Source organism: Bombina bombina, chromosome 6, assembly GCF_027579735.1.
Source record: "Bombina bombina isolate aBomBom1 chromosome 6, aBomBom1.pri, whole genome shotgun sequence".
NCBI lineage: Eukaryota > Metazoa > Chordata > Amphibia > Anura > Bombinatoridae > Bombina > Bombina bombina.
In genome coordinates, this window is record NC_069504.1 from 791,663,815 (window position 1) to 791,688,487 (window position 24,673).

Sequence of the window (24,673 nt, forward strand, 5' to 3'; positions counted from 1 at the left end):
ACACTGAATGGCTTTTCAACACTTGGAAACCACCCAGATGTTAATATCCACCCAAAACAGGAGTACAAATTTTTCACCCAGACATAATGAGACAATAAAAAGGCAAAAATGGCTAAAAATATCTGTAGATGTATCTAAGGTCTGCTCAAAGGAATTTTTTAGTCTTGATACCTACTCTAGCACGATCAGGTGATGTTGCCAGATATACAAAAGCTATCTGAAAACTGGTGTGTGTTTTTTTTGTGTGTGTGTGTGTGTGTGTTTGTGTGGAAAGAATTGCACGGTTCTTTTGGTTTTAATAGCTACCAATTAGAACATAATCCTTATTGAACAGTTTCAAAAAGAGTGTGGCAACAGTTTAACCTAATTAAACCACTCTGTCCCTAGACCAGTTACACAAAATGTATTTCATTAGTTATAATAGCAACATACAAAAACCCTTGCCATGCTCTGCAATATTCTTATAGTTCCTAAACTGAAATACGTTTACAAACCCCTAGCTTGTATCAAACACTGAGGAACTGCTATTTTAGCATAAAACATCAGATAATCCAGAATTTTAGGGCTTATCTACCATATATTGCACCTTATGTACCGTGTGTGATTTAATAAAAGTTAGTATTTGATACATTTCTTCTATTTTCAGAGACTTCTAAAGGTTTTCCAGGGGAATGGTCTTAAGGGAGAAGAGCCCTCTTTTTCAAAAAAAGAGTGTGGCAACTGTTTAACCCAATGGAACCACTCTGTCACTAGACCAGTTACAGAACATTTATTTCACTAGTTATACATACAAAAACCCTTGCCAGGCTGTGGGATCTGTTGCCTGTTAAAAGCTAAAGTAAATTATGGCAACGATCATTCCACATCCAGAGCGCCAGTAACATACAGAACTATGGTAGCAGTGTAGTTGCCAGTTACAAAGCAACTAATCCATCATTTTTAGTGATGGACAGATAAAAGACTTATGACCCCTGTAACTCATCTTCCTTGGTGTCTCCTTACTCATGCTGCCTTGGCCAGCACACAGGGTCTATGAATTTAGGACAAAGGAGAGTGTACTATGGCAGCTGGGCACAAGCCATTCTGAGCGAAGGGCGGGGGGGGGGGGAAGGTACAGGAGGAAGTGACAAGGGGAGTCGTTTTCCTCAAAATCACAGTTTACTTGATCTAAAAACTATATTATAGCTGCACAGCAGTAGTACAGCTATAGGGCAAGTTTCTTTGAAACTAGTTTTTATTGCTAATTTCAATTTAAACCAAAATGGTTTAGTATGTTTGGAGTCAAGTGTTGCAAAAGGTACTTTTTAATCAAAATAGAGAGAGAACTATTATGTTAAACTTAAAAGGGGGAAAAGAAATCTCTGCAATAAACTTTTATGAAATTTGGAATTGTTTAGTAGGTCCTTTTGTTTCATGGTTGTTGACATGTAGAATGTTTAACCTTTTAACCTGTTCAGGGATGCATACAACCTACACTAACCTTTCTTTTTACCCAGTTCCTCTCCTCCATTATATATAAATATTATCAACAAAAGAAGACTAGCGTTTGCTGTCAGGTGTCTTTTACCATCATCATTATCAAGATCACAGGATAAATCGGAACAAGGAAACCATTATCTGAATGGTTGGATCCCCCCTTTCAAATATGGAATATTAAGATGCATTAATATGGTCAGGGGAATTAGGGTATTTTGTTTGTTTTGCTAAAAAAGAAAAAAAAAAAACATAATTTATGCTTACCTGATAAATTCCTTTCTTCTGTTGTGTGATCAGTCCACGGGTCATCATTACTTCTGGGATATAACTCCTCCCCAACAGGAAATGCAAGAGGATTCACCCAGCAGAGCTGCATATAGCTCCTCCCCTCTACGTCACTCCCAGTCATTCGACCAAGAATCAACGAGAAAGGAGAAACCAAGGGTGAAGTGGTGACTGGAGTATAATTTAAAAGATATTTACCTGCCTTAAAAACAGGGCGGGCCGTGGACTGATCACACAACAGAAGAAAGGAATTTATCAGGTAAGCATAAATTATGTTTTCTTCTGTTATGTGTGATCAGTCCACGGGTCATCATTACTTCTGGGATACCAATACCAAAGCAAAAGTACACGGATGACGGGAGGGATAGGCAGGCTCATTATACAGAAGGAACCACTGCCTGAAGAACCTTTCTCCCAAAAATAGCCTCCGAAGAAGCAAAAGTGTCAAATTTGTAAAATTTGGAAAAAGTATGAAGCGAAGACCAAGTTGCAGCCTTGCAAATCTGTTCAACAGAGGCCTCATTCTTAAAGGCCCAAGTGGAAGCCACAGCTCTAGTAGAATGAGCTGTAATTCTTTCAGGAGGCTGCTGTCCAGCAGTCTCATAGGCTAAACGAATTATGCTACGAAGCCAGAAGGAGAGAGAGGTAGCCGAAGCCTTATGACCTCTCCTCTGACCAGAGTACACGACAAACAGGGAAGACGTTTGTCGAAAATCCTTAGTTGCCTGCAAGTAGAACTTGAGGGCACGAACTACATCCAGATTGTGTAGAAGACGTTCCTTCTTTGAAGAAGGATTTGGACACAAGGATGGAACAACAATCTCTTGATTGATATTCCTGTTAGTGACTACCTTAGGTAAGAACCCAGGTTTAGTACGCAAAACTACCTTGTCTGAGTGAAAAATCAGATAAGGAGAATCACAATGTAAGGCTGATAACTCAGAGACTCTTCGAGCCGAGGAAATAGCCATTAAAAACAGAACTTTCCAAGATAACAATTTTATATCAATGGAATGAAGGGGTTCAAACGGAACACCCTGTAAAACGTTAAGAACTAAGTTTAAACTCCATGGCGGAGCAACAGTTTTAAACACAGGCTTGATCCTAGCTAAAGCCTGACAAAAGGCCTGGACGTCTGGATTTTCTGACAGACGCCTGTGTAACAAGATGGACAGAGCTGAGATCTGTCCCTTTAATGAGCTAGCCGATAAACCCTTTTCTAAACCTTCTTGTAGAAAGGACAATATCCTAGGAATCCTAACCTTACTCCAGGAGTAACCTTTGGATTCGCACCAGTATAGGTATTTACGCCATATCTTATGGTAAATCCTTCTGGTAACAGGCTTCCTAGCCTGTATCAGGGTATCAATAACCGACTCAGAAAAACCACGTTTTGATAAAATCAAGCGTTCAATTTCCAAGCAGTCAGCTTCAGAGAAGTTAGATTTTGATGTTTGAATGGACCCTGTATCAGAAGGTCCTGTCTTAGAGGTAGAGACCAAGGCGGACAGGATGACATGTCCACTAGATCTGCATACCAAGTCCTGCGTGGCCATGCAGGCGCTATTAGAATCACTGATGCTCTCTCCTGTTTGATTTTGGCAATCAATCGAGGAAGCAGCGGGAAGGGTGGAAACACATAAGCCATCCCGAAGTTCCAAGGTGCTGTCAAGGCATCTATCAGAACCGCTCCCGGATCCCTGGATCTGGACCCGTAGCGAGGAAGTTTGGCGTTCTGGCGAGACGCCATGAGATCTATCTCTGGTTTGCCCCAACGTCGAAGTATTTGGGCAAAGACCTCCGGATGAAGTTCCCACTCCCCCGGATGAAAAGTCTGGCGACTCAAGAAATCCGCCTCCCAGTTCTCCACTCCCGGGATGTGGATTGCTGACAGGTGGCAAGAGTGAGACTCTGCCCAGCGAATTATCTTTGATACTTCCATCATTGCTAGGGAGCTTCTTGTCCCTCCTTGATGGTTGATGTAAGCTACAGTCGTGATGTTGTCCGACTGAAACCTGATGAACCCCCGAGTTTTTAACTGTGGCCAAGCCAGAAGGGCATGGAGAACTGCTCTTAATTCCAGAATGTTTATTGGCAGGAGACTTTCCTCCTGATTCCATTGTCCCTGAGCCTTCAGAGAATTCCAGACAGCGCCCCAACCTAGTAGGCTGGCGTCTGTTGTTACAATTGTCCAGTCCGGCCTGCTGAATGGCATCCCCCTGGACAGATGTGGCCGAGAAAGCCACCATAGAAGAGAGTTTCTGGTCTCTTGATCCAGATTCAGAGTAGGGGACAAGTCTGAGTAATCCCCATTCCACTGACTCAGCATGCACAATTGCAGCGGTCTGAGATGTAGACGTGCAAAGGGTACTATGTCCATTGCTGCTACCATTAAGCCGATCACCTCCATGCATTGAGCTACTGACGGGAGTTGAATGGAATGAAGGACACGGCATGCATTTAGAAGCTTTGTTAATCTGTCTTCTGTCAGATAAATCTTCATTTCTACAGAATCTATAAGAGTCCCCAAGAATGGAACTCTTGTGAGAGGAAAAAGAGAACTCTTCTTTTCGTTCACTTTCCATCCATGCGACCTTAGAAATGCCAGAACTAACTCTGTATGAGACTTGGCAGTTTGAAAGCTTGAAGCTTGTATCAGAATGTCGTCTAGGTACGGAGCTACCGAAATTCCTCGCGGTCTTAGTACCGCCAGAAGGGCACCCAGAACCTTTGTGAAGATTCTTGGAGCCGTAGCCAATCCGAATGGAAGAGCTACAAACTGGTAATGCCTGTCTAAGAAGGCAAACCTTAGATACCGGTAATGATCTTTGTGAATCGGTATGTGAAGGTAAGCATCCTTTAAATCCACTGTGGTCATGTACTGACCCTTTTGGATCATGGGTAAGATTGTCCGAATAGTTTCCATTTTGAACGATGGAACTCTTAGGAATTTGTTTAGGATCTTTAAATCCAAGATTGGCCTGAAAGTTCCCTCTTTTTTGGGAACCACAAACAGGTTTGAGTAAAACCCTTGTCCTTGTTCCGACCGCGGAACCGGATGGATCACTCCCATTAATAACAGATCTTGTACACAGCGTAGAAACGCTTCTTTCTTTATCTGGTTTGTTGACAACCTTGACAGATGAAATCTCCCTCTTGGGGGAGAGAATTTGAAGTCTAGAAGGTATCCCTGAGATATGATCTCTAGCGCCCAGGGATCCTGAACATCTCTTGCCCAGGCCTGGGCGAAGAGAGAGAGTCTGCCCCCCACTAGATCCGGTCCCGGATCGGGGGCCCTCGGTTCATGCTGTCTTTGGGGCAGCAGCAGGTTTCCTGGCCTGCTTGCCCTTGTTCCAGGACTGGTTAGGTTTCCAGCCTTGTCTGTAACGAGCAACAGCTCCTTCCTGTTTTGGTGCAGTGGAAGTTGATGCTGCTCCTGCTTTGAAATTCCGAAAGGGACGAAAATTAGACTGTCTAGCCTTAGCTTTGGCTTTGTCTTGAGGCAGGGCGTGGCCCTTACCTCCTGTAATGTCAGCGATAATTTCTTTCAAACCGGGCCCAAATAAAGTTTGCCCCTTGAAAGGTATATTAAGTAATTTGGACTTAGAAGTTACATCAGCTGACCAGGATTTTAGCCACAGCGCCCTACGTGCCTGAATGGCGAATCCTGAATTCTTAGCCGTAAGTTTGGTTAAATGTACTACGGCCTCCGAAATGAATGAATTAGCTAGTTTAAGGACTCTAAGCCTGTCCGTAATGTCGTCCAGCGTAGCTGAACTAAGGTTCTCTTCCAGAGACTCAATCCAAAATGCTGCCGCAGCCGTAATCGGCGCGATGCATGCAAGGGGTTGCAATATAAAACCTTGTTGAACAAACATTTTCTTAAGGTAACCCTCTAATTTTTTATCCATTGGATCTGAAAAAGCACAGCTATCCTCCACCGGGATAGTGGTACGCTTAGCTAAAGTAGAAACTGCTCCCTCCACCTTAGGGACCGTTTGCCATAAGTCCCGTGTGGTGGCGTCTATTGGAAACATCTTTCTAAATATTGGAGGGGGTGAGAACGGCACACCGGGTCTATCCCACTCCTTAGTAACAATTTCAGTTAGTCTCTTAGGTATAGGAAAAACGTCAGTACTCGCCGGTACCGCAAAGTATTTATCCAACCTACACAATTTTTCTGGTATTGCAACAGTGTTACAATCATTAAGAGCCGCTAAAACCTCCCCTAGTAATACACGGAGGTTCTCCAATTTAAATTTAAAATTTGAAATATCTGAATCCAATCTGTTTGGATCAGAACCATCACCCACAGAATGAAGCTCTCCGTCCTCATGTTCTGCAAGCTGTGACGCAGTATCAGACATGGCCCTAGTATTATCAGCGCACTCTGTTCTCACCCCAGAGTGATCACGCTTGCCTCTTAGTTCTGGTAATTTAGCCAAAACTTCAGTCATAACAGTAGCCATATCTTGTAATGTTATCTGTAATGGCCGCCCAGATGTACTAGGCGCCATAATATCACGCACCTCCCGGGCGGGAGATGCAGGTACTGACACGTGAGGCGAGTTAGTCGGCATAACTCTCCCCTCGCTGTTTGGTGAAATTTGTTCAATTTGTACAGATTGGCTTTTATTTAAAGTAGCATCAATACAGTTAGTACATAAATTTCTATTGGGCTCCACCTTGGCATTGGAACAAATGACACAGATATCTTCCTCTGAATCAGACATGTTTAACACACTAGCAATAAACTTGCAACTTGGTTACAATCTTATTTAACAAAAACGTACTGTGCCTCAAAGAGCACTAAACGATTAAATGACAGTTGAAATAATGAACTGAAAAACAGTTATAGCATCAATCCTTAAAAACAACACAACTTTTAGCAAAGGTTTGTTCCCATTAGTAAAGTAACAATAATTAAATTTGAAACATAAAAATTACAGAGCAACGTTTTTAATCACAGTCAATATATAAGTCTCACAGCTCTGCTGAGAGAATCTACCTCCCTCCAAAGAAGTTTGAAGACCCCTGAGATCTGTTAGAGATGAACCGGATCATGCAGGAAATACAAGAGTAACTGACTGGAATTTTTTGATGCGTAGCAAAGAGCGCCAAAAACGGCCCCTCCCCCTCACACACAGCAGTGAGAGAGAAACGAAACTGTCACAATTAAAACAAGCAACTGCCAAGTGGAAAAATAATGCCCAAATATTTATTCACTCAGTACCTCAGAAAATGCAAACGATTCTACATTCCAGCAAAAACGTTTAACATAATAAATACCTATTAAAAGGTTTAATGTACTTTTAACAGAGTAATTCCGGTGAAATACCATCCCCAGAATACTGAAGTGTAGAGTATACATACATGTCATTATAACGGTATGGCAGGATTTTCTCATCAATTCCATTCAGAAAATAAAAACTGCTACATACCTCAATGCAGATTCATCTGCCCGCTGTCCCCTGATCTGAAGCTTTTACCTCCCTCAGATGGCCGAGAAACAGCAATATGATCTTAACTACTCCGGTTAAAATCATAGTAAAAACTCTGGTAGATTCTTCTTCAAACTCTGCCAGAGAGGCAATAACACGCTCCGGTGCTATTGTAAAATAACAAACTTTTGATTGAAGTTATAAAAACTAAGTATAATCACCATAGTCCTCTCACACATCCTATCTAGTTGCTGGGTGCAAGAGAATGACTGGGAGTGACGTAGAGGGGAGGAGCTATATGCAGCTCTGCTGGGTGAATCCTCTTGCATTTCCTGTTGGGGAGGAGTTATATCCCAGAAGTAATGATGACCCGTGGACTGATCACACATAACAGAAGAAAAAAAGGTTTAAATTGGTGAAGTATTTGCCTTGACTTGACATGTCAAATTAGTTTAAAACAAACTACACACACTTGAAAGAGAATAGCCTCATTAAATTAGAGGGACAGTAAAGTCAAAACTAAACTCACAATTCAGAGAGCCTGCATTTTAAGCACCTTTCTAATGTACTTATGTTATCTAACTTGCTTTGTTCTCTTAATAGCCTTTGTTTAAAATTCCTAGATTCAGCTAGCTGCTGATTGGTGGCTACATATATGCCTCTTCTCATTAGCTCACCTGATGTGTTCAGCTGGCTCCTAGTAGTGCAGTGCTGCTTCTTCAATAAAGTATACCAAGGCAATGAAGCAAATGTGATCATAGAAGTAAATTGGAAAATTTGTTTAAAATTGTATGCTCTACAAGAATCATGAAAAAGTTTGGGTTTCATGTCCCTTTAAGAAGTCTCACGCTCCTCTTTTTGTCTTAGAGGGTAAAAAAAGGACTATGCCAATCAGATAATCGCTATGCCATGACCATAACCTGAAGAGTAACCAAGGACCATTATCTAAAGGTAATCTGACTCTTCATGTAAATGGGAAATCCTGTTTTTCATAACAAGGGTGTTTTTATGTAAGGAGTATACTGTGTGATGGGATAGAGTCTCCTTTGGAGGCATTATCCCCCCCCCCCATACACCAGAGTTGGGTGATAGCAATTTCTAAAGTAACCTGACAGGACAAAGGGCCTCATTAGAAAACAGAATTTATGCTTACCTGATAAATTACTTTCTCCAACGGTGTGTCCGGTCCACGGCGTCATCCATTACTTGTGGGATATTCTCCTCCCCTACAGGGAAAGGCAAGGAGAGCACACAGCAAGAGCTGTCCATATAGCTCCCCCTCTGGCTCCGCCCCCCAGTCATTCGACCGACGGTTAGGAGAAAAAGGAGAAACTATAGGGTGCCGTGGTGACTGTAGTGTATAAAGAAAAAGAAAAATTTTTCAAACCTGATTAAAAAACCAGGACGGGCCGTGGACCGGACACACCGTTTGAGAAAGTAATTTATCAGGTAAGCATAAATTTTGTTTTCTCCAACATTGGTGTGTCTGGTCCACGGCGTCATCCATTACTTGTGGGAACCAATACCAAAGCTTTAGGACACGGATGAAGGGAGGGAGCAAATCAGGTTACCTAAACAGAAGGCACCACGGCTTGCAAAACCTCTCCCCCAAAAACAGCCTCCGAAGAAGCAAAAATATCAAATTTGTAAAATTTGGCAAAAGTGTGCAGAGAAGACCAAGTCGCTGCCTTACATATCCGATTAACAGAAGCCTCGTTCTTGAAGGCCCATGTGAAAGCCACAGCCCTAGTGGAGTGAGCTGTGATTCGTTCAGGAGGCTGCCGTCCGGCAGTCTCATAAGCCAATCGGATAATGCTTTTCAGCCAGAAAGAAAGAGGTAGCAATAGCTTTTTGTCCTCTCCTCTTACCAGAGTAAACGACAAACAAGGATGAGGTTTGTCTAAAATTCTTTGTTGCTTCTAAATAGAACTTTAAAGCACGGGCTACATCTAAATTGTGTAACAAATTTCCTTCTTTGAAACTGGATTCGGGCACAGAGAAGGAACAACTATTTCCTGGTTAATATTCTTGTTGGAAACAACTTTTGGAAGAAAACCAGGCTTGGTACGCAAAATAACCTTATCTGAATGGAACACCAGATAGGGTGGATCACACTGCAAAGTAGATAGTTCAGAAACTCTTCTAGCAGAAGAAATAGCAACCAAAAACAACTTTCCAAGATAGCAACTTGATATCTATGGAATGTAAGGGTTCAAACGGAACCCCCTGAAGAACTGAAAGAACTAAATTTAGACTCCAAGGAGGAGTCAAGGGTCTGTAAACAGGTTTGATTCTGACCAAAGCCTGTACAAAAGCTTGTACCTCTGGCACAGCTGCCAGTCGTTTGTATAACAAGACAGATAAAGCAGAAATCTGTCCTTTTAGAGAACTCGCTGACAATCCCTTATCCAAACCTTCTTGGAGAAAGGAGAGGATCTTAGGAATATAGAAGCAACAACGGGCGCCAACATAGTGTGAATCAGTTTACATCAGCTGAGAAATAAAGTATAAGAAATATACTCACAAGTGGAGTGGCACCTTAAATCAACAAGGTGCGTGCAGGCAGGCTGACATTCAAAACCAGCAGTCAGTACGCTGGAGGTCTCACCCGGGAAACCTATGAATTGATGGAGACAGGTGTGGCTTACGTCAGCTGTGGATCGTTTGAGAGGCCGGAATACCAGTGGAGAGGTGCAAACAACTGTGGATACTTTCTCCAGATGATCGTATTCGTGCAATCAGATTTAATCCCAAAAGAAATGGTGATTGTCCAAATAAGGAAAAGTGTTCGATATCCAACCAAATATAAAATCAATAGGACATCAATATAAAATAGCAAAGAAACCGGGTCCAGCAGCAGCTGCACAGGAAGTAAATGGGCCCATTTACTTCCTGTGCAGCTGCTGCTGGACCCGGTTTCTTTGCTATTTTATATTGATGTCCTATTGATTTTATATTTGGTTGGATATCGAACACTTTTCCTTATTTGGACAATCACCATTTCATTTGGGATTAAATCTGTTTGCACGAATACGATCATCTGGAGAAAGTATCCACAGTTGTTTGCACCTCTCCACTGGTATTCCGGCCTCTCAAACGATCCACAGCTGACGTAAGCCACACCTGTCTCCATCAATTCATAGGTTTCCCGGGTGAGACCTCCAGCGTACTGACTGCTGGTTTTGAATGTCAGCCTGCCTGCACGCACCTTGTTGATTTAAGGTGCCACTCCACTTGTGAGTATATTTCTTATACTTTATTTCTCAGCTGATGTAAACTGATTCACACTATGTTGGCGCCCGTTGTTGCTTCTATATCCTCACAGATTCATTGATCCAGTACACCGTGGACACAAGCGGAGCAAGCCTTTCTATCACGAACTCTTGATTGTTACCATATCCTTTATTTTGAAGTGGACTGTCCATTGTTTGTTTCCACTCACTCTCTTATAAGTTTTGGACTTTTTAAGTCCACTGGACACTGGGACACTTATACATATTTATATGTCCAAATTGCACAAGTGTTTTGTTATATGTTGATATTTACGTTTATATATATTTTTCTACTTTTAAAGCATTTTTTTTGCCTTAAACACACCTTAGCGGTTGGTGTTACCACACACTGAGCCAAGTTGTAATTCGCTTATCAATCAATTTTTTATTTTATATCTTTATTTGCACAACACCCACTTTCTATTTAAGCAGATACATCACGATTTTTACACCATCACATGTTTCCTCAGTAGCGCGTCCCCTTAGTTTTTTCTTCTATAGAATTAACTTTACCAGGATCTTAGGAATTTTAATCTTACTCCAGGAGAATCCCATGGATTCACACCAACAGATATATCTTTTCCATATTTTATGGTAAATCTTTCTAGACACAGGTTTTCTGGCTTGGACCAGAGTATCTATCTATCACTGAATCTGAAAACCCACGCTTGGATAAAATCAAACGTTCAATTTCCAAGCAGTCAGCTGCAGAGAAATTAGATTTGGATGTTCGAATGGACCTTGTACTAGAAGATCCTGTCTCAAAGGTAGCTTCCATGGTGGAGCCGATGACATATTCACCAGGTCTGCATACCAAGTCCTGCGCGGCCACGCAGGAGCTATCAGAATCACCAAGGCCTTCTCCTGTTTGATCCTGGCTACAAGCCTGGGAAGGAGAGGGAACGGTGGAAACGCATAAGCTAGGTTGAACGACCAAGGCGCCACTAATGCATCCACTAGATGGCCTTGGGATCCGTGGATCTGGACCCGTAGCAAGGAACCTTGAAGTTCAGACGAGACGCCATCAGATCTATGTCTGGAATGCCCCATAATTGAGTCAACTGGGCAAACACCTCCGGGTGAAGTTCCCACTCCCCCGGATAGAAAATCTGACGACTCAGATAATCCGCCTCCCAGTTGTCTACTCCTGGGATGTGGATTGCAGATAGGTGGCAGGAGTGATCCTCCACCCATTTGATGATCTTGGATACCTCTCTCATCGCCAAGGAACTCCTTGTTCCTCCCTGATGATTGATGTAAGCTACAGTCGTCATGTTATCTGACTGGAATCTTATGTATCCGGCCTTCGCTAGATGAGGCCAAGCCCGGAGAGCATTGAATATCGCTCTCAGTTCCAGGATGTTGATCGGGAGAAGAGACTCTTCCCGAGACCATAAACCCTGAGTTTTCAGGGAATCCCAGACCGCGCCCCAGCCTGATAGACTGGCGTCGGTCGTGACAATGACCCACTTTGGTCTGCAGAAACTCATTCCCTGAGACAGGTGATCCTGTCTACTGGAACATGCACAGTTGTAATGGTCTTAGATGAATTTGAGCAAAAGGAACTATGACCACTGCTGCAACCATCAACCCTACTACTTCCATGCACTGAGCTATGGAAGGCTGCAGAATAGAGAGAACTTGACAAGCATTTAGAAACTTTGACTTTCTGACTTCTGTCAGGAAGATCTTCATTTCAAAAGAATCTATTATTGTTCCCAAAAAGGGAACTCTTGTCGACAGAGACAGGGAACTCTTTTCTACGTTCACCTTCCACCCGTGAGATCTGAGAAAGGCTAGAACAATGTCTGTATGAGCCTTTGCCTTGGAAAGAGACGACGCTTGAATTAGAATGTCGTCCAGATAAGGTGCCACTGCAATGCCCCTTGGTCTTAGAACCGCTAGAAGGGACCCGAGCACCTTTGTGAAAATTCTGGGAGCAGTGGCTAGTCCGAATGGGAGAGCCACGAACTGATAATGTTTGTCCAGAAAGGCAAACCTTAGGAACTAATGTTTGTGGATAGGAATATGTAGATACGCATCCTTTAAATCCACGGTAGTCATATATTGACCCTCCTGGATTGAAGGTAAAATTGTTCGAATGGTTTCCAATTTTACCTTCAATCCAGGAGGGTCAATATATGACTACCGTGGATTTAAAGGATGCGTATCTACATATTCCTATCCACAAACATTAGTTCCTAAGGTTTGCCTTTCTGGACAAACATTATCAGTTCGTGGCTCTCCCATTCGGACTAGCCACTGCTCCCAGAATTTTCACAAAGGTGCTCGGGTCCCTTCTAGCGGTTCTAAGACCAAGGGGCATTGCAGTGGCACCTTATCTGGACGACATTCTAATTCAAGCGTCGTCTCTTTCCAAGGCAAAGGCTCATACAGACATTGTTTAGAATTTTTAAATCCAGAATTGGTCTGAAAGTTCCCTCTTCTTTGGGAACTACAAACAGATTTGAGTAAAAACCCCTGACCTTGTTCCACAGTTGGAACTGGGTGTATCACTCCCATCTTTAACAGGTCTTCTACACAATGTAAGAATGCCTGTCTACTTATTTGGTTTGAAGAGAAGTGAGAAATGTGGAACCTTCCCCTTGGGGGTAGTTCCTTGAATTCTAGAAGATAATCCTGAGAGACTATTTCTAGTGTCCAGGGATCCTGAACATCTCTTGCCCAAGCCTGAGCAAAGAGAGAGAGAGAGTCTGTCCCCTACTAGATCCGGTCCCGGATCGGGGGCTACCCCTTCATGCTGTCTTGGTAGCAGCAGCAGGCTTCTTGGCCTGTTTACCCTTATTCCAGCCTTGCATTGGTTTCCAAGCTGGTTTAGTCTGGGAAGCGTTACCCTCTTGTCTAGAGGCTGCCGAGTTAGAAGCCGGTCCGTTCCTGAAATTGCGAAAGGAACGAAAATTGGACTTATTCTTAGCCTTGAAAGGCCTATCCTGTGGGAGGGCATGGCCCTTTCCCCCAGTGATGTCTGAAATAATTTCTTTCAATTCTTGCCCAAAAAGGGTCTTACCTTTGAAAGGGATATTAAGCAATTTTGTCTTGGAAGATACATCCGCCGACCAAGACTTTAGCCAGAGCGCTCTGCGCGCCACAATTGCAAACCCTGAATTTTTTGCCGCTAATCTCGCTAACTGCAAAGCGGCGTCTAAAATAAAGGAATTAGCTAACATAAGTGCGTGAATTCTGTCCATGACTTCCTCATACGGAGTCTCCCTACTGAGCGACTTTTCCAGTTCCTCGAACCAGAACCACGCTGCTGTAGTGACAGGAATAATGCACAAAATAGGTTGAAGGAGGTAACCTTGCTGTACAAAAATCTTTTTAAGCAAACCCTCCAATTTTTTATCCATAGGATCTTTGAAAGCACAATTGTCCTCAATGGGAATGGTCGTGCGTTTGGCTAGTATAGAAACCGCCCCCTCGACCTTAGGGACTGTTTGCCATATGTCCTTCCTGGGGTCGACCATAGGGAACAATTTCTTAAATATAGGTGGAGGGACAAAAGGTATGCCTGGCTTCTCCCACTCCTTATTCACTATGTCCGCCACCCGTTTAGGTATCGGAAAGGCATCAGGGTGCACCGGGACCTCTAGGAACTTGTCCATCTTGCACAAGTTTTCTGGGATGACCAGATTGTCACAATCATCCAGAGTAGATAGCACCTCCTTAAGTAATGCGCGGAGATGCTCTGATTTAAATTTAAATGTCACATCAGGTTCTGCCTGCTGAGAAATTCTTCCTGTATCAGAAATTTCTCCATCTGAGAAACCCTCCCTCACTGCCACTTCAGACTGGTGTGAGGGTATGACAGAAAAATTATCATCAGCGCCCTCCTGCTCTACAGTGTTTAAAACAGAGCAGCGCCGTCAATTGTGCATAGTAACAAGCATTGGCGCGCTAGAAGTACTAGGGGTCGCCTGCGCGGGCATAACTGGTATAGACACAGAAGGAGAAGATGTAGAACTCTCTCTACTTCCTTCATCTGAGGAATCATCCTGGGCAACCTTACTATTTGTGACAATACTGTCCTTACTGTGTTTGGACGCTATGGCACAATTATCACATATATTTGAAGGGGGAACCACATTGGCTTCCATACATACAGAACATGATCTATCAGAAGGTACAGACATGTTAAACAGGCTTAAACTGGTTAATAAAGTACAAAAACCGTTACTGTCTCTTTAAATGTTAAACAGGGCACACTTTATTACTGAATATGTGAAAAACTATGAAGGAATTATCCAATCTTTACCAAACCCCACTACAGTCCCAGCCACAGCCTTTGTTGTGACTTCAACTATCCCAGGGGGGTATTTCAAGCCTTCTAGGAACTTTTTCAGCGGACACCAGACCCTCTCACATGCATCTGCATGCACTGTACTTAAAAGAAACTGTGCAATAATGGCGCGAAAATTAGGCTCTGCCTAATACAGTGAAAGGCCCTTCCTGACTGGGAAGGTGTCTTAACTAGTGCCTGGCGATAAAAAACATTCCCCAAATAATAAAAGTGTGAAATCCACTTCAAACTTTAAATAAAAACTTAAATAAACAATTGATTTAGCCCTTAAGAGTGTCCACCAGTTAATAGCCCATAATAAGCCCTTTATTCTTTTTAAGTCTAAGAAAATGGCTTACCGATCCCCATGAGGGAAAAATGACAGCCTTCCAGCATTACACAGTCTTGTTAGAAAATGGCTAGTCATACCTTGAGCAGAAAAGTCTGCAAACTGTTCCCCCCAACTGAAGTTCTCTCATCTCAACAGTGTGAACAGCAATCGATTTTAGTTACTGCTGCTAAAATCATACTCTTTTAAACAGAAATCTTCATCTCTTTCTGTTTCAGAATAAATAGTACATACCAGCACTATTTAAAAATAAACTCTTGATAGAAGAAATAAAAAACTACAACACCACAAACTCCTCACCATCCCTGTGGAGATGCTACTTGTTCAGAGCGGCAAGGAGAATGACTGGGGGGGCGGAGCCAGAGGGGGAGCTATATGGACAGCTCTTGCTGTGTGCTCTCCTTGCCTTAACCCTGTAGGGGAGGAGAATATCCCACAAGTAATGGATGACGCCGTGGACCGGACACACCAATGTTGGAGAAAGAGGAGACTCCCCAGTATGTGATTCATGGATGGAGACAGAGGCAGTTAGTTACTACTAGAATGGTCATCATCCTCATTTAGAGGCGCATGCAGATCTCTAATTTCAAACAATGGATATACTTCCCTAGAGAGACACAAAAAAGCAAATCCTCTAACCCACAAATGTTACAAATCAAATAGCTTGTTTAGACAATTTGCAACATTTTGAAAACCTAGGTTACAGATTTTGCTTTTTGGCCTCTCAAGGGAATGTGGGACAAAAACAAAATTGTTACACATAAGCAATAAATGTTTAATAGCCAAAAGGGATGCATATCATTTTAGGGCTATTAAACAGATAAAAATGTTGAGTTGCACAGGACCGGATTTAGGTAAGGTTATGACATAGCCCTATGTTCACCCCTCCAGAGGGCCCATATGAGTTGTGCCACTTTTTTATCCCATCCACCAAAAGAACAAATATTTTTAGTTCTGCTTTTTGCCGAGGAAACTATGAAGCAAATGCGCTCTTCTGGTTTTTCCCCGGGTTCACAAAAACTAGTACAGAGGTCCAACTGTTGGTCACTCCTCACATATTAAAAAAGCAGCATTTACAAATGTACAAAAAAAAAAAAAAAAAAAAATTGGCTGAAAAGCATTACATATTAGCTGTAAAACCAATTATGCAGTATTTCTTACAAATCCTCATTAACTGATAAGATCAACTGTCTCTGGTTTACTGGGGTAGAGAAACATGGACTTTTAAGTAACAAAAAAAAAACAAAAAAAAAAAAAAACACTAAAAACAAAATGAAATGTTTAACGTGAAACCAATATAGCGGTATCAGTGGTGTATTTCGTATTAATGACTAGTGTCTGACTCCTGCAGTACTATGTGTGGAGAGTCGCCTTTGTAAGCATAATGAGAAAACATTGGTTAATTAGGGATAGGAACATAGTGTTTCCAAAGGATATATAGAATTTTTACTTTCCAAATCAAACAAATCCAATATCAACAATACCGATACAAAGGCGCTTACGGCAGTAAATAAAAACAAATTTCAAAATATTTGAATGACACAGATACAAATAAGAAAATATTTAGCACCCATGGACCTTTTTAATGTGCACACCACTCGGCTAAAACTTAAGCCTATATTAAGCCAAAATAGCGAATATTAAGAAAAAAAAAAATTTCTAAGGGTTTAGAAATCATACAAGCCTTCCTAGGTTTAGCTTTCAACTAAGAATACCAAAAGGACAAAGCAAAATTGGTGATAAAAGTAAATTGGAAAGTTGTTAAAAACTACATGCCCTATTTAAAACATGAGGGTTTTTTTTGGACTTGACTGTCCTTTTAAATACATGTCAGTCAAAATTAAAAAAAAAAAAAAAAAAAAAAAAAAAAAAAAAAACACACACCTTTCTTGATTCAGATACAGCATGCAATTTTAAGAGACTTTAGAATTTACTTCCATTATCAAATGGCGCATTCATTTTATATACACACACTTTGAAGCACCAGCCACTACTACTGAGCATGTTCACATTGTATATATGCGTGATTGGCTGATGGACGTCACATGATACAGGGAACAGGCAAACTGATGTAAATTTTGACATAAAAAAAAAACAAAACAAAAAAAATAATGGTCATTTAAAATTCAGAGTAAGTTATTGCACTGACTTTTTATCATGTACTTGTTGATGATGCAATTCTACTGTATTTAAAAAAGGGACAGTCAAGTTTTGCATAACTAACAATTACATTAGTACACTTTAAACCTCTGTGATTACCTTGTATCTAAGATTATTTTGACAGCCTCCTGATCACATGGTTATTTATCATCATCATCTATTGGCTTGCATTTTAGCCAATTAGTGCAGTGTCAGCCACAACCCACAGGCGTGAGCATAATGTTATCTATATGACCCACATGAACTAGCAGTCTCCTGTTGTGAAAAATGAATAAAAAAAAAAAGCATGTGATAAGAGGCTGTCTGTAGTGGCTTAGAAACAAGCAGAAATTTAGAGGTTTAAAGGTTATAAAGTATATTAATATATCAAAGTTGGTTGTGCAAAGCTGGGGAATGGGTAGTAAAGATGTTATCTATCTTTTTAAATAATAACAATTTTAGTGTTTACTGTGTCTTTAATGGTCCCTTAAGCAAGTAGCATGAAATTCATATATTTTCACTGTAGCTGAATCTGAAACCAATATGTCGAGACTTACACAACTTAAAGTAGAAGTCAAACAACTAGAAATTTGGATTACTTATAGTTATGGATTACTTAGTTAAATTTAGAACATCTGTATTGAAGATGTAATCAAAATAGGACCTATGATTTGTATAAAAATGTTCATGCACTATAGTAGCTTAAGCCTGAAATCCTGACATAAACGGAATTTTAATTTGTTGGCATTTATTTTTATATTTAGAAACTGTTTTGTAGTATGTGGGACTTACCTTCTGAAACATCGTCTTCCACTGCTCCCTTCACCTGAGAAAAACACCACTGAATATCATTTCCTCCACCAGCTCCTGTTAGAGAGAACATTTGTTACAGTTAACATAGAAGATAAGGTTGAAAGAAGACACAAAAGTTTGAGTTCAACCTATACAGATTCTACCCGATTTACAATAAAATCTCCAATTGAGTATAACAATCCGATTAAAAAAAGGTAACCCATTTAACAGTAGCAATCATATTCCAATTAGTTAATGTAGAAAAGACAAAAGGGGGTCACTTAAAAGGGACATTCTGATGCAAAATTTGTATGCTCATGCACTTTTTGCATCACTGATCCAACCACAAGCACTGCTGTACCCAAGCAGGAAAACGCAATTGTCTGGTGGCTGCATTGGCCACTCCTAATTGGCTCACATGCCATGTTTTATTCTTTGCAGAGGTTAAACACATTATTAGCTAGAAATCAATAACGCAAAAGTTATATGACCTAACAAATAAAACATGCAATTGTTGCATCAAAAAACCCTTTTAACTAAACGGAAGTTGTTATATTATTCCACATTATCACCAATGTTAATGAACAATGTTGGCCCTGAGCAGAAATTGCAAGTCATCCAATCAGCAGTGGTAGAGGCCCAGCTGAATCACGCACCTATTGCTGCCATTTGTGTCAGTGGCTATGACCGCTAGAGACCAGCAGTGCTTTATATTTCCAGAGCGGTACTTAAAAGGACAGTATAGACCAATTTTCATATAACTGCATGTAATAGACACTACTATACAGAGTAATATCCACAGATACTGATATAAAAATCCAGTATAAAACCCATTTTAAAACTTACTTAGAAGCTCCCAATTTAGCTCCATTAAAAAGGTTACTGAAAAACCCACTGCAAGTGGGAAATATCAGGCACTCCCCCCTCCCCCCTGCATATGAAAAGACTCTTTACACAAACAGGAGCAAGCTGGAGTAGGTATACATCGGTATTCTCCTAAAACTTTGGGGCTAGGTTAGGAGTCTGAAAATCAGCGCAATGTTATTTAAAAATAAGCAAAGCAAAAAAAAAAAAAAAAAAAAAATAAATAAATAAAAAATACCTGTATGGGCTATATAAATGGATCATCTAAACAAACCATTTATGCAAAGAAAAATCTTGTGTATAATGTTCCTTTAAGTGTGTTTAACCCCTGCAGAGGGGTTAAAATAATGGTAAACTCTTCCCTTTTTAAAATCAGGGGCGCGATCCGATATACGGCGTAGTTTTGCGGCGCAAGCAAGGGAACCCGCGTCGCCCGCAGTTTCAGCTCGCATCTCGAGATATCCAATATACGGCGCCGTCAGTTGCTAACGTGCCGTTAGTCGGATAAACCAGCGATGTCCAGAAAACTGCGCAAGTACAAATTTCTGGCGTCGCCAGTGACTTACGGCACGTTAGAAACTGCCGGCGCCTACAAAACCTGACTAAAGTATGAAATCACCCGCACTGTCTTACACGCCTCCCTAACATAGCCCGACACGTCTAACCCTCTATCCGCTATCCCCCCTCACTATCCTAACAATAAAATATGTATTAACCCCTAAACCGCCGCTCCCGGACCCCGCCGCTACCTAATAAAGTTATTAAACCCTAAACCGCCGCCAGCTATATTAAATCTATAACCCCCTAAAGTGAGCCCCTACCCCGCCGCCATCTACCTTACTACCCCCTAAAGTGAGCCCCTACCCCGCCGCCATCTATTTTAAAATTATTAACCCCCCTACCCCGCCGCCAGCTATATTAAATTATTTAACCCCTAAAATACTAAACTATCCCTACCACTAAACCTAAGTCTAACCCTACAAATAGCCCTGAAAAGGGCTTTTTGCGTGGCATTACCCCAAAGTAAACTGCTCTTTTGCCAGCCCTTAAAAGAGCTTTTGGCGGGGCTTTGTCACAAAGTAATCAGCTCTTTTGCCTACAATCTAAATCCCCCTACACCGCTGCCACCTATAATAAAAAGTATTAACCCCTAATCTAATCCCCCTACACCGCCGCCAGCTATATTAACCCTAATTATATTATGGTTAATATAGTTAATATTATATATATATATATATATATATATATATATATATATATATATTAAAGGGACATGCCACCCTCATTTTTTTCTTTTCTGATTTAGAAAGAGAATGCAATTTTAAACATCTTTCAAATTTACTTATATTATCTAATTTGTTTTATTCTCTTTATATTATTTGATGAAAAGCATACCTAGATATGCTCACTAGCTGCTGATTGGTTGCTGCACATAGAAGCCTCATGTGATTAGCTCACCATGTGCATTGCTTTTTCTTCAACTAAGGATATTTAAAATATGAAGCAAAATAAATAATGGGTAATGTTGTTTAAATTTCTATTCTCTATCTGAATCATGAAAGAGATTTTGGGTTTAGTGGCCCTTCAAGTATAATAACCCTATCTAACTCTAACATCCCTAACTAAGCTCTTATTAAAATAAATCTAATATTATTATTAATTAAAATATTCCTATTTAAATCTAAATACTTACCTATAAAATAAACCCTAAGATAGCTGCAATGTAATTAATAATTACATTGTAGCTATTTTAGGGTTTATATTTATTTTACAGGTAAATTGTTAATTATTTTAACTAGGTATAATAGCTATTAAATAGTTATTAACTATTTAATATCTACCTAGTTAAAATAATTACCCAATTACATGTAAAATAAATCCTAACAAGTTACAAATACACCTACACTATCAATAAATTAAATAAACTACAAATATCTAAACTAAAATACAATTAAACTAAACTACAAAAAAAAAACACTAAATAACAAAAAATAAAAAAAAGATTACAAGATTTTAAAGCTAATTACACCTATTCTAAGCCCCCTAATAAAATAATAAAGCCCCCCAAAATAAAAAAAAAATTCCCTACCCTATTCTAAATTTAAAAAGTTCAAAGCTCTTTTACCTTACCAGCCCTTAAAAGGGCTTTTTGCGGGGCATGTCCCAAAGAAAACTGCTCTTTTGCCTGAAAAAAAAAAAAAAAAATACCACCCCCCAACATTACAACCGACATACCGCCAATCTAACCCAAACCCCCCTTAAATAAACCTAACACTACCCCCCTGAAGATCTCCCTACCTTATCTTCACCACGCCGGGCCGAACTCCTCATCCGAACCGGGTGATGTCTTTATCCAAGCGACAAAGAAGAAATCTTCATCCAGGCGAGGTCTTTATCCAAGCGGCAGCAAAGTCTTCTTCCATCCGGCAGCATCTTCCATCAAGCGGCATCTTCATTCTTCGCTCCTCCGATGCGGAGCATCCATCCCGGCCGACGGCTGAACGACGAATGAGGTACCTTTAAATGACGTCATCCAAGATGGCGTCCGTCGAATTCCAATTGGTTGATAGGATTCTATCAGCCAATCGAATGCGAGCTCAATCTGATTGGCTGATTGGTTCAGCCAATCGGATTGAACTTGAATCTGATTGGCTGATTTTTCTACCTTAAACTACGGGCGACGGCAGAAATATACGCGCGTAACTTCTAGGTTACGCCGTATATGCGATACCAAACCAGCGCAAATATTGGCGTCGCCAGCTTTTGCGGGCGACGATTTTTATTGGATCGAGCCCCAGATCTGAAATGTTACTGATATTTTAGATGGAGTTTAATTAATCAGTTGTAATGAAGATGCTCTATAACTTACGTTTTAATGTAGATATGAAATTCAAATACCCCACGCTTCGCCTAGTTGCTTCAAAAGTTATTTTTTTCTTTGAGGTAACAGTTTGAATCGTTCTGCAATCAGAGCTGTAGCTACAACAAAAGTGCCATATGGGGAGAGCACTGATTGGACAACAATTCAAACGTTAGATCACAGAACAACAATTCAAACGTTAGATCACAGAAAAATTGACTTTTAAAACTGGCAGAGTTCTGGGTATTTGAATTTCATATCTACAATAAAAAGTTATAGCGCATCTTCATTAAAACTGGTGGATTAAAATTAACTCCATCTAAAATACCAAAAACATTTGGGATCTATTTGTATAAAAGGGGAGTGTTTAACATCACTTTAAGCACATAGCATTGCAGGGTGTCTACTGTCTAGAATTAAAACTATACACAAAGTGATAATAGGGAGCGCCCTAGGAATATATAACGTGTTATATACTATTCAAAACAGAATAGAAAATACAAAATACAAAGACAAGCCCGATGAAACAGCTCACATAGCTGAGAAACGCGTTGTTTGTTTTTAACCATTATTTTAATAAATGTAAGTTTAATCTTACTACTTGCTATATTTATTTGGCATCACCTGTTGCATTCTCCCCCCTCTGTGGAGCAAGTCTACTTAAAAGACATCTTCCAACCGTGTTGGCTGACTGCAGGAGTTAAGTCTGCTGGAAAACCTTGAGAAGCCAGCCTGCTCATTTGCACCTTCACTCCTTATTGCCACATCAAATGTGAGTGCACACTTGACAATACTATTATATCTCTACACTGTTTGGCGATATTAGGCAATGTGGCGCCTCTGTTCTCGTTTCCGTTCAAGTATTAAAACTACTTGATCTAACAAATTTAAGCATGTCATTCCCCCCCCCCCCCCACACTATAATGGCCCTTTAAACATTGAAGCTAACAGAACACTGCATGAACAAAGCACTGTGTTTGCAACCCTTCAAAAATTCCCATATCTAATAAGATAGACATGTCTATTTTTTATGTAGTTCCATAACACCTCAATGCTCCCTAGTTCTTCCTATTCCTTTCCATGCATACAGCTTGCAATGGCACATCACGGAGATGGTTATGCTCACACACACGTGTTCATACAGAAGTGGGTACACAAATACAAGCACACCCCCCCCCCCCCCCATTATTTTTAAAGCAGCTTTGTGCAACATACTGCCTGTGGACCTTAGACAAGGGCTAAAACCACACTTCACCATTTTTGGCAAACACCGCCATTGCAGCTCCTTCTTGCCTGGTAGTAAGAACCGCACTTTATCCACCCTTTACAGAACATGGGTCTATGTAGCTGGCAGGCAGCTTCAGGTAAGAGATGGGAGACCAGAGGGGCGCCTCATGTGTGTATCAATATGTTAAACACAGGTAAAAAATATCAAAGAGCCAAATGGGTACTCACATTAGGCCTTAGTTCACTTATGTACTAGTAGGTGCAGGCTAGTAACTTCGGCTGTACCAGCTAACCCTCTCCAGAAGTAGATAGGCCCAGGAAGGAGGAACCTGCTCTTCCAATTGGTGCTGTGGGAAGTCAGTTGCAGCAGATAAACTGCTATGAATGAAGGTGGACCAGTGCTTGTTTTGTAAAAATTAATTAAAAACAAGTATTAGAACAAATTAAAAACAAGAACAAGCAAAGGTTTAGGATGCAACGCGTTTCTCAGCCCCAACATGGCTGATGAAACAGCCCATGTTGGGGCTGAGAAACGTGTTGCATCCTAAACCTTTGCTTGTTCTTGTTTTTAATTGATTTTTACAAAACAAGCACTAGTCCACCTTCATTCATAGCAGTTTATCTGCTGCAACTGAATTCCCACAGCACCAATTGGAAGAGCAGGTTCCTCCTGCCTGGGTCTATCTACTTCTGGTGAGGGTTAGCTGGTACACCCGAAGTTACTAGCCTGCACCGACTAGTACATAAGTGTACTAAGGCCTAATGTGAGTACCGATTTGTCTCTTTTATATTTTTTTTACCTGTGTTTAACATATTGATACACACGAGGCGCCCCTCTGGTCGCCCATCTCTTATTCAGCTCTGGATTTATCTGAGGAGGAGAGCAGCCGTGCGATTTGGTTTTCTAAGGTTAGCTGGTACACCTTGAGTTACCAGCCTGCATCCACTAGTACATATGTGTACTACGGCCTAATGTGAGTACCCACTTGGCTCCTATTCCTGTTTTCATTTTGTGACATATTGATATACACATGAGGAGCCCCTCTTGTTTCCTTTTAGCTTCAGGTAAGATATGTAAAGGGTCTGAAGCAGGCATAGAACTACAATAAAGGAGATGAATAAGGGCATGCATCAGAAGCCTAACTGGGCATACAGCCACCATTAAATGGGTTGTTTTGAATAAGAATCTGATCTGAGGTCTGATATACTAGACAGATAGCCAAGCATGCTAATGCACTGTGGCTGAGCTCTGTAGCAACCCAAGGGTTGCAGGTTCGATTCCCGGCAAGGTCCACTCAGCCTTTCATCCTTCCAAGTTCGATAAAATGAGCAGTGCCTTGAGACCCTTATTGGTGATTAGCTGCGCTTTACAAGTACCCAATACATACACACATATATAGGATTACAGCTGTTATAATTTGGCATGTAGGCTGATCCCAAAATATTTAGGAACATGGTAAAATATACATTTCTTAATGCAGGGGCTGATAAATATTTTGCTTTACTTTAAGGAGCCGGGGGGGGGGGGTGTATTTTTTTTTTATAGAAACAGGTAGAACAATACAAAAGTTTGGAGCCAGAAATATAACTGTTTCCTCCCAGGATTTGACAAACCTTTTTTTGTATGAAGTCAATTTAAAATTATTAAAATCGTATGAATTTGGCACAATT

The 24,673-nt window shown here is 40.8% G+C and overlaps 1 protein-coding gene across 2 annotated transcripts in view; it reads right to left on the reverse strand.

Annotated features, from left to right (window-relative positions):
- The window catches only part of PPP2R2A (protein phosphatase 2 regulatory subunit Balpha), a 138,228-nt gene that overhangs the window by 102,055 nt on the left and 11,500 nt on the right, over positions 1-24,673 (reverse strand). For both annotated transcript variants that reach the window (XM_053718105.1, XM_053718106.1), the window contains exon 2: positions 18,052-18,126. In XM_053718105.1, coding sequence (XP_053574080.1) covers positions 18,052-18,126 — 75 coding nt within the window. The remainder of the gene's footprint in view (positions 1-18,051; positions 18,127-24,673) is intronic.